This window comes from Octodon degus, unplaced genomic scaffold (genome assembly GCF_000260255.1).
Source record: "Octodon degus isolate 3935 unplaced genomic scaffold, OctDeg1.0 scaffold00042, whole genome shotgun sequence".
Taxonomy (NCBI): Eukaryota; Metazoa; Chordata; class Mammalia; order Rodentia; family Octodontidae; genus Octodon; species Octodon degus.
In genome coordinates this window covers 1057604-1069396 of record NW_004524618.1, presented here as the reverse complement: position 1 = coordinate 1069396, position 11793 = coordinate 1057604, and the positions used below count along the sequence as shown (strand labels likewise).

The 11793-nt window shown below is 41.3% G+C and overlaps 1 protein-coding gene across 1 annotated transcript in view; it reads right to left on the bottom strand.

The window, feature by feature from the left end:
- Btrc (beta-transducin repeat containing E3 ubiquitin protein ligase) overlaps positions 1-11793 on the bottom strand; it is a 159331-nt gene that overhangs the window by 131119 nt on the left and 16419 nt on the right. Inside the window, exon 2 of the mRNA XM_012514803.2 lies at positions 2905-3012. Coding sequence (XP_012370257.2) covers positions 2905-3012 — 108 coding nt within the window. The remainder of the gene's footprint in view (positions 1-2904; positions 3013-11793) is intronic.

Sequence of the window (11793 nt, the reverse complement as noted above, 5' to 3'; positions counted from 1 at the left end):
GGCCACACACACACACACACACACACACCACACTCTCTCTCTCTCTCTCTCTCTCTCTCTCTCTCTCTCTAATAAATAAAACAATTTTTAAAAAATTAAAAAAAAAAAAGAAAAACAGAAATCTCCAGTCTTATTACTAAAATATTAATCTCCTTATGCCAAAGGTTGCATTTTAAAATTTTTATATGAATTCACATACCCAGAAAAATTCAAGGAACAAGAACTTGAAGCGGTGTTACGGTTTGTATCAGGATCAGAATGCTCAGGGATCCAGGCATTCAGCCCCCTGCAGCCAAGAGTGAAGGAAACCTGGCTACTGCTCCAGTTGGCACCAGAGCCTGGCATTATACATGTGGCATTGATTTTAGGTGCTTGTAGAATGCAGGAGTTCTGAGGTTAAGAAGGTTTCCACCTAGACCCAGAAGAAGGCCTGAGAGGCAGTGTGCCCCTGAGAGGGCAGTACGTAAAGCTATGAGTGAGAAACATATTCAGTGGAAACCCCAGAGGTTTGGAAAAGCCAGAAACGTGGATTATCTAAGAGAAGCTGCAAGAATGGAGCAAAGCAGGCCTGAGAGAGAAGCCACGGGAGCTACCACCAGAAGTGCCATAGGATAGGGGTGCAGCCACACAGAGCTTACAATTTGCCACAGATTGCTTTGGATGTTCCACATGGAACTACAGGACTTAATGTTTGCCTTTCCGGATTCTGGACTTGTGTTGGTCCCAATGCTTGATATCTGCTGTGTGTACCTTTTGGAATGGTAATATTTATCTTGTGCCACTGAATGTCGGAAGTGTTTAACTCTTCACTCGCACAGGGGCTCAGAGCAAAGCGTTTGCCTTGGATTTGGAGGAGACTTGGGACACAGACTTTTCAGCAATGCTGAAACTGTTAAGACTCTGGCAACTTAGAAATGGAATGAAAACCCTTTGGCATAAAGGGATATGCATGAGTCTTTGGAGGATCAGGGGCAGAATGCTATGGTTGTGTCTAGCTTTCCCCCCAAAGCCTCATGTAAGTCACGGTGCGGACTTTGAGAGTTTGTGATTAACTCATGATTCACTGGGATTAAGGGTGTGAGTCCTGCACCCAGACTAGGGCGGACAGCCTGAATGCAACATAACGGAGACAGACCTGCTCTCTGTAGCCATTGTCGCCATTGCTCCTGCTCTTTTGCTCTTTGCTGCTGCCATAAAAGGTCGCTCTCTGCCATGTGCCGCTCTGCCTTGGAGCCAGCTGAGTATGGACTGAAATCTCCAGTAACTGTGAGCTAAATAAATATTCCTTCCCTAATTTTGAGTGTCAGGTATCTGTCCCAGCAACAAGAGAAAAGTAACTGAGACAAGAGGAAAATTTATGCTATATTCCACTGTTTGTGGCATTCCAAAAATGGAACACTAGGCATAAATGTAACTGTCAGCATTTAGATCCCTTTCTTGTATCTTAAGACTTAGTCACAATCATTCCAATATTTAATGCTTACCTTTTAACTTCTTCTAAATACACTATGAACTATTTGGGTTAAAAATAAAGAAGGGCCAGCAAGATAGCTCAACAGACTAAGCACCTGCTTAGGCAAGAGCAGGGACCAGGATTCAATTCCGGGGACTGCATGCCCCTGGGCGCGCTAAGCCCTAGACTGAGTCCAGGTGTGGTGGTCCATACCTATAATCCCCGCACTGGGGAGGCTGAAAATAGGAGGATCACTACAAGTCCAAGCTGCATAGTGAGACCCTGTACCAAATACATTAAAAAGATAAATAAAGAGAAGTGTCAGGTATGGTGGCACAAACCTGTAATTCCAGCACTAGGGAGGCTGAAACAGGAGGACTGCCACAAGTTTGAGGCCAGCCTAGGTTACATAGTGAGACCAAGGCCAGTTTGAACTACAGAGGGAAACCCTGTCTAAAAAAAAAAAAAAGAAAGAAAGAGAGAGAGAAAGAAAACCTCATGTATTGTGTATCACTACAAAGAACTAAAACCAAATTCCAGATAGCTAATGAGCAATACTTCTCTCACAAGAACACCACGGTACACGGTATACAGTAAAGTATAAGCAATGTACACCAGGCTCACTTCTGCACATTCTTCTACAATTTTCTATCTTCTTCCTCTGTGTTTTCTCTCACATCAGGGAACGGAGTGATCTCCTGGCCTATAAAAAGGCTAGTGGAAACGAAACTCTGTCCACCTATGAAAGACCAACTCAGTGGACTGTCTCAGGTGAACACTCTACCTGTCTTAAAGGCCTATCTTGGGAAGAGAACCATTAATCAAGGCATTAAAAAGATGGTTTGGGGCTGGGGAGATAGCTCAGTAGAATAAGCGCTTGCCTGGCAAGTGCAAGGGCTGAGTTCAATCCCCAGTTCTGCAAAAAAAAAAAAAAAAAAAAGATGGTTCATGTATGTATATATTGATATAGTAAGCAAGAGACACAAAGTAATTTATATTTTTAATAATCATTGTAAAAAAACAAAATGTTCAGGTAATTATAATTAATCACATTAGTTGGCTTTATGTTATTCCAAAGCAAACATCAAATAGTGAATTGCTATTCACTGAGATCCCTTTATAATTTACTATCATACTTCTATTAAATCTCAAAACCAACAGTCAAGTTGTACTATGTCCATCCTGACAAACCAATGATGATTAAAATGTCTTGAGTGGATCAGTCGGATCTACATTAAAAGTTGATCAATCATGGAATATTAAGTGATATAAAATACAGGCAACAAAGGAGAGCAGGTATACATAGGTAAAGAATGGGAAAGGAGGAGGGCCATCCTAATGAACTAGACACACACACACACATACACCCCCACCTACCCACCCACCCACATGCGTGCACACAGGCACACGCGCAAATGCCCGCAAATGACCCACAGAGACAGAGAAGGTACCTGGAAAGCTGTGAGTGCGCCAGTCCCTGGGTTATACAGGCATCGCAGCGAAGGCATGCTGTCCGCCAGGCTGGAGCAGCCCAGCCACAGAGACCTGGGCATAGAGCACTGCAGAGAGAGGACAACTATGAGATGGGACAGTATGAGACAGGATGGCACAGATTACAGGAATTTTCAAGGCTTCGCTGAATGCAATATTCCAGCTGCAGCTGGCCTATATAAGAGAAACACTTTCAAGAAACATGCTGCTTTACTGGTTCTAACCCCAGAGAGAAACTTAAAAGGACACTAGCTGCCAAAAAGCAAAGAAGAAGGGGGGAAAAAAGCTGTTATAGGTCAAAACAACAAATATTTCTTAAAACTGTCCCTGTTCTACTATGTATGAACCTAAAGGAAATCTACTTCTTAATCCAAATGATTATTTTTCTTTATGGGTCTCAATTCATCGCCCACAAATTAATCACAAGGTGAAATAGTCTATGAAATAAGAATACTTTGTAGGAGCACTACAATTCAGCACTGATAAATTAGAAAATAAAACAAAAGGTAAGATAAGGTGTTTTTAGAAGAAAAAGATGTGTATCCCTATAGCTTTTGACAGTAAACAGGCACAGTTTGTATATGCTCTACTTATCTTGTTAATCTGCTATTAATAAAAATGTGTGCAGCAGTTAGCATAGCAGCTAACTTTTCATCTTTCCAGATGTACTGAGGGTGGGTGGGATGAGAGACTGTTCCAACAGAAGGGGAAACAAAGGGGAGGGGCGCCTGAGAAAACAGCTGGTATCAAAAACCTTCTAAAAGAAAGCAAGCATGTCTGAGTGTAAATACCTAGGGTTTTTAGTGGCCAAAACAGGCAGAAATTAAATTCTCATGACACTAAATAGACAATATTATTACTACTGCCTTAAGTTGTTTTATAAGACACTGTATCTTGTAGAACAGTATTTACATTCTTCAGAAGTTTTGCTTTTCTGCATTTTAACCCCGCTTATCAGTACATTCCTGCAATACATAATGGACACACTCACGTGGGGCTAGTACATACACATATCCTGTTCTGATCCGCTTTACTTTTCTTCCCCTCACTTCCTCCCAGCCCAAGACTTCTTTCTCAGCTCCCTGCTTCCTATACCCTTTGTCTATTTGTTTGTTTGTTTGGTCTTTTGAGACACAGTCTTGCTATGGTTCAGACTGGCCCTGAACTCACAATGTAGCCCAGGATAGCCTCAAGTTCACAGTGAGTCTCCTGCCTCAGTCTCCTGAGTACTGGGATTACAGGTGTGTGCCACCACGCCCAGCTTCCTATAATCTTTTATTTTGCTTGTTAAATTGTTTATACTTTGGGTTTCTCACATAAGAGAAAGTATGTGACCTTTTGTGCCCAATTTACTTCATTTAGCACCATGGTCTTCAGGTGCATCCATTTTCCTACAAATGACTCAAAAGTATCCTTTATATATCCTTTACTGTGGGGAAGCTTTTTAACTTGACATAATCCCACTTCTTGATTCTTGGTGTTATTTCTTGTGGAACTGGGACTCCGTTCAGAAAGTCCTACGGAGTGCCTATCAGTCCAAGTAAAGTACAGAGTGAGGGACAGGGGGCTAAATTTATTTTTCTGCAACAAATAACTAGTTTCCCCATTGCCATTTATTAAACAGACTATCTTCTCCACATCATGTTTTTGGTCCTGTTGTTGAATGTCAGGTAGCTGAATCTGTCCCACCAAAGTTCTGTCTACTAGCTGGACTGCCATTACAAGTCTAATAGCAATTAAAACACTAAATACCTTAACATGTTGAATCAATACATATTTTAATATGGTCGCCACTACATGAAACCCTAAACGTTATATACAGATTCCCTATACTTAATATCATCACGGCCCTTTTCTTGTTTAGAAACACTTCAGTAGGAATGCAGCCTGAGCAGCAAGACATGCAGACGCCACCTCTACCTAATAAGAGGAAAACGGGCTGCAAATGACTCCAAACAATAATGCAGTCTGGGGCCTTCGCTTTTAGGTCATTATACTCATTTCACAGAAGGCACTCGGTGACCAGAAGAAACTATTCTAGTCAACACTCATAATCTGGAAGTAAAGTGGGGACGAGAACCCAGGCCTGCTGCTTCCTAGTGCACAATTGCCTCCTCCTTTTGCCCTTCCCCACTTACTGGACTGCCATTACAAGTCTGATGACTTCAACAGAGGAGTACCTACCTGCTAATGGCGCTGCTAGAAAACATACTGAGCACACCCAGGACACCACCTTGAACTGTTACACACTGACCTCTGCTTCACTGTTTCCAATCCATCTTAACAACAGTAGCTAACTAGGAGAAATAGCTGGGTCACTTTGTTACCATGTTACTCTCATCAAAATGTGTAGGGGCTCCCTGTATCTACTGCAGGAAATCCAAGCACTGTACTAACTTGACCTTTCCCTCCTGCCTCCATCAGCTCACCTCTGTCCTTTCCACTGGCCCTGGCACTCCAGGCAGGTAACTACCCTGATAATGTTCAGATGTTCATTTCAGCCCTTCACTCTAAACCTGTAATCTCCTTTTCCCTTTGACTGTGCTCACTCACATCTACTACTTCTGTCTCCTTAGACCCTACTCATCCACTCTCAGTTTCCTTCAGAGATTGCCACACTGGAAGAAGTATACAACAGGGAAGTGGCAGTGAGGGAGAGAAAGGCTTAAAAAGCTTCCTATACTGGACCTGGTGGCAGCAACCTGTGATCGCAGCTACTCTGGAAGCTGTAGCAGGATGACAGCAAATTTGAGGCTATCTGAGAAATTTAGGGAGATACTATCTCAAAACTACATTAAAAACGGCTGGAGACATAGCTCAGTGGCAGAGTATTTGGAAGTACATGCAGTCCTTGGGATCAATCCTCAATACTCCCCAAAAAGGATAAAACAAAGTCTTCCTTTTACTGTTCTCTACTAAGAGCAACAGAAAGGTTGCTGAAATAACTTAAATGGGGCTGGCCAGATAGCTCAGGAGACTAACGCACAGTGGCAGGGGTTCAATCCTCAGCGTGCTGTGCCAGCCCCACCACGGGGCACACTAAGAGGGTGACAGAGACTGGGTGTGGTGATGCACACCTGTAATCCCAGCGCTTGGGAGGCTGATAACAGGAGAATCACTACGAGTCTGATCTACGTAGTGAGATCCTGTAGACCCTGTACTAAAATTAAAAAACCAATTTAAATGATAACAAAATGTTCCTAAGGGTAACATTTTTAATATTTAATAAATAAATGTGGTAGGTACCATTCTAGGCAGCAGAGACAACCATCCTCAAGGAACTCATGTTCTCATAACATTCTCTCAATCTTCAATCTTTCTATATTAAAAACCATAACATAGCTAAGTATGGTAATGCATCCCTCTAACCCCAGCTACTTAAACTGAGACCGGACAACCATGAGTTTTGAGGCCAATCTCAATAACTCAGTGAGAAGATCCTGTCTCAAAATACAGTAAGAATGGACATGTACCTCAGTGACAGAGCACTTGCCCAGTATGTGACAGCCAGAGTTCAATCTCCAGGACTAGAAAATAATAAAGATAACTGTAGAATGTAAAAAAATAAATAAATAGAATAAAAAATCATCTAATTGTTATGCTGCTGCTAATAAGAAACATGATCCTTTATTAAGCAGTCAATGTTTCGTATATAATGGGTAGGAAGAAGACTCTCAGTCATTCCTGAAAGGAGGACTGAATTTAAGAAAAACAGAAAAGGTAGAAAAAGTGAGAGAGAATGAGAAAGGGAGCATGAAAATACAAAAGAGGTAGGAGGAAACAGCGGACGTGAGTGGGGTAGCTGAGAACAGCCTGTCATCCCTTGCCTGCTCACCGTAAACCATACCGGAACTGCCCAGGAGGTGTAGGTAGTGGTGACATCTGGAAGCCAGCCAGAAACCGTCTTCCCCACACCTGTTTTTTCTTTTTTAGCACACACATTTTTTGTATCTGTTAGTGTCCGTGATAAGTATAAGTATTTCTCTTCTGAATCATTCAAGTCTCCTCTTTTACTCCAAATCTGTTATTTTTGCAGGGCACACTTGAGGAACCGCTACCTAAATTTCCTTCCTTTTACTTATTGTAATACTGTTCCTCATTCATCCATCCTTGTCTTCCACCAACTCCACTAACAACTCAATTTGAAAGAGCTTCCTCATCCCCTTAAACTAAAGGTCCAAAATAAAATTTTGATCAATAATCAACAGCATATACCCAGGGAAGTCATGAGACCTACCAGTGTGATTTCCAAAATAGCATTAACTTCCAAACACCACACAGAGGATGCATTCCTGGTTATTACAAGACAACTGGTGGGTATGATAACTGCACTTGACTGCATTGAGATCTACACATTAGCGTAAGAGTTTATATATTACGGCTCAATTTAAAAACTAATTTTCAAATTGCTTTGATTGTAACAATTAATCTTACCCATACTAGTAAATGCTACGTGAAATCTTTGAGGAAAAACATGTAATTATGAAATAAGTAGAGTAAGCTGTAACTTTTACTCTACTTCTTTCCTTTCTACCATATCTCCACATATAGAAGTGCTTTTCTAACGGAAGGGCCAAGGGGAATCAAAGGGAGTCTGGGCAGCAAGGAGCAGTGGTAAGCACTGCCACGGGGTTCGCAGCCCCATAAGCAGTCTCTGGGTATGTCAGGACCATTTTGTTCAGAAAGATTCTAACACACATGTAGATTTTTTTTCCATCCTTCAACATTTAATAAGTAATACTCTTTAAAATTGACTCTTACCATTAAAATATTTGAAAAGCACATGGTTGAAGCTGTTGTTTCTTCCTGCAAATTACATGTACATGCCTAAGATTTCTTTACACATTATTATTACACTATTATTAGTGGTGATACTGGGAGTCAAACCCACGGGGGGGGGGTCTAAAATAAATTCAAACCCAGTAACGTCCTTCTTACATTTAAACATTTAACTTCTATTAACTGTTCTTTAAAAATGTGAATGATCTACTCCTTAAATGGTTCTCCTACATAATCTCAAAGGCCACACATAGCTCACAGATATGCCTCCACCTTATATAAAGCTAGCCATGGATAACCCATATTTGTTTCTTTTTTTTTTTCAATTGAGAAACAAGTAGCAGTAAGACAGTTTCAAAACTGATTAATAAGACCATCTCAATAATTAATACATTGTACATTGTTATCTTAGTGGTTATCCATTGTACAAGATGCAGACAGGATATCCTGTCCAAACACTATTAGTATAAATCTTTCTTCTCATTGAATTAAGCAAAAGCAGCTGTATATCTATCCGAAGTATTCTGCATATACAGACACAAAATGGTCCTTCCTTTGTATCCCATTTTTTTGTTTAGTCCTGTCAGAAATGGGTATTCCACTGGCATCTAAATACTATAGGTGTCCTATATTTATTTCTTTAGCTCATTTTCCACCTAGTCTGCCTCAAGTGGCTTTCCTGTTCAAAATCAAAGAAATTTGAAAATTATAATTTATTATCACTTAAGTTTTCTACCCAATTCACTCTAAATTCATCAGCTTTTAAAAATATATACTTAACATTGAAGAGGAGTCCTAAATATGTTTCCACTAGCTGAAAAAGCAAAGGGAAAAGACTGCCAATTATAACAAAGGGCCTCTATCACGTTCAGTGGCACAGATTCACTTACCCAGAACAAAGAAAACCTCCTCGGCCCTACCTTCGGCTTTGTGGATAAAGGTCACAGAGCCTTCTCACCCACTGAGGCCGACAGGCAAAGGACTGGCTTCAGCATTTACTGAGTGAGGCAGAATGACAAAATTTCCTCAACTCAGGTCCCTGTTGGTCAACTTCTACAAGTAATAGAAGCTATAATAACCAACAATAAAAAAGACTGCTGCATTGAGAGTTTATGTATCCTTAAGCCATAGACTAGAATTCCCTTTTCACCACTATATCAACTTAAAAAAATTGGGCTGGGAAGATGGCTCAATAGAATAAGCGCTTCCCTGGCAAGCACAAGAGCCTGGGTTCAATCCCCAGTTCTGTCAAAAAAAAAAAAAAAAAAGAAAGAAAGAATATTAGGCTGAGAGAATTCCAGTATTTTGTAAACTATACAGTGCAGTCAGAATCTACCTGTACAAATTCAACAATCATGCTTTAAGAATCTGTAGTTCTTAGTTTATGCCAAAAATGAAACCCACCTGATACAGAGGATCATACCCATCTTACTGCACAAAGTTTTGGTAAAACTAAATAAGAGTTCTAAAATATAGCCAGTTGTGGTGGCACACACCTGTAATTCCAGCCTTGGGAGGCTGAGGCAAGGAGGATCACTGCAAGTTCGAGACTAGCCTGGGCTACAAAGTGAGCTCAAGACCAGTCTGAACTGCATAGTGAGACCTTGTCTCAGAAGAATAAAATAAGAGTTCTAAAATATGCATAATGAAGAAAATAAATAGTAAAGTGACATTATTACAAAAACCAGGTTTCCATGAATTCCTTTGTATTTCAAAATGTTCAGGAAAGCTGCTATGGTTTGTGTCTAGATGTCCCCCTACACACAAAGCTTCATGCACTTTTAGACGGGAGCTTTTTAGAGACAGCTGCATCTAGTGTGTGACTGGCTCATGGTTCAGTGCTGATGCTAAGGGTGAGTGATTACTAAACCAATCCACTGACTGGACTGGCACACTCATCCCCATCTCCGCTATCTGGACATAAGGGGCAGAAAGAGGCTTGTTTCCCCCTTCATTTTACTTGTTGCTTCTGTTGTCTTCTGCCTGCTATGAACTGCTGCCCTTCTGCCATGTGCCACCCCGCCTTGAAGCCAGCTGATAATGGACTAACACCTCTACAAACTATGAAATAAACCTTTTCCCTTTAACCTTGGGCATCAGCACTCTGTCTCAGCAAGGAGAGACAAGTAACAAGTAGAAGCCATTATGAACTTTAGATGATAAAAGCAATTTATCCACCAATCAAATAATGCGCTAATTTTTCGGAACGAGAGTGGACACAGATTTTCATTTAATCATTACAGCTTTATCAAACAACTGTCATTGTTTAACAAGAGAGGAAATAAAATCCAGAGACCTGACTCAACGAAGTTCCAGCATGTTTGCCTCCAAAAACCACAGAACGCTTCCTACAAAAACTTGCTCTCAAGCAGCTCACAGACTATTTAATTCCTTGTTCGTTTGTGTGTGTGTTGCTGAGGTGTGACCCAGAAATTTACATACCCAGACCAATGCATAGTCTTACTGTAGGGAGATAATTTAACCCAAAATATAACTACCAGGAAAAAATATAATATCACAGTTGACAACAGCTACTGTATTGTTGTACTTTCTAACGTTTGGAAAAGTCCAGGCACAAGTTTTAATTACAGTGCAACAACTATGACTGCATATAAATTATTTACACAGTTGCCTAGTCTACAAGACTGTCCTTCAGAGATGATTCACATCTTTATCTGCAATGTGATCACTGTAGATGTTCAATAAGCACGTTTCATGGAGAGGTCAGTGAAAACTACATATGAAAGAAACAAAAGCATTGTTTGCCTGCTGGGTGTGGTGGTACACACCTATGATCCCTGCACTCAGGAGGCCAGCCTGGGCTACATAATGAATTCAAGGTCAGGCTGAACTACATACTGAGACCCTATCTCAAAAACAACAGCAGATATCTAAATTCACCCTTTAAGTCTATTCTTGAATACCAAGTTCTGTTTGCACATAGTAAAATTCTATGAATCTATGACAGAACTGTAAGCCCAACAAACATACATAACACATATTTTATACATAACACACATTTAGGAGACTTCTCTGCTCTGGGCAGCCAGACTGCATGCAGAAGCTCAAGCGAGCATTTGGGACACTGAACAGAGGACCAGAAAGCTCACCAGCCAGTGATGGTGATAAACTGCGCTAGAATGAGGGCTACTTATCCTAATCAATTTTAAAATCTGCCTCAACAAGCTGGGTATGGTGGTGTATAAGGATCTCAAATCTGAGCTCATCTTGGGCAATTTAGCAATACTCTACCTCAAAAATATACATACATATTTTTTACTAAGGATGCAGCCCAATTTATTTTTTTACTTTTTATGTATTTGGTACAGGGTCTCACTAGGCAGCTCAAACTCAGAGTGATCCTCCTGTCTTCAGTCGCCAGAGCGCTGGGAACACAGGTGTGTGCTACCACACCCAGTCTCGGTGGTGCAGCTCAGCAGGCCTGGGGGTGGGGCTGGTACAGCAGGAGGTGTTGGGGATTGAATCCCAGTTCCTGCGCTACTTAGTCTGCTGAGCTATCTCACAGGCCCATGGAAACAGACACTTTCGTTTTTTTGGGGGGGATTATTTATTTATATGTAGCCCAATGTTAAATTACTAGGTTCAATGCCCAGTACCACCAAAAGTCAACAATAAATGACCACAGTTGTATAAAACTAATCTGTAAGAAGCCTAACTGCCAGTTGGGCGTGGTGGTGCACACCTGCAGTCCCAGCACTTGGGAGGCTGAGGGAGGAAGACTGCTGCAGGTCCAAGGCCAGCCCGAACTACATAATGAGACCATGTCTCCAAAAGAAAAGCAGCTGCAACTTTCAGATGAAATAAACTCAACAGTAGAAAAAAACAAAACAACAACAAAAAAAAAAAAAAAAAAAAAAAAAGTACTTGTGGAGAGCTGCGAAGGACCGCGCCTACAAGATGGCGCTGGCTTCCGCCTTCCACCCCCGTGGGCGAGCGCTCTCTGTGCACACCAACTCCTTATATGGCCAGGGCTGCAGTCATGATTTGCTTCCACGTAGGCTGGACCCATGGGCGATCCCCACGTGGCGCACTGGGATTGGGCTCGGGAG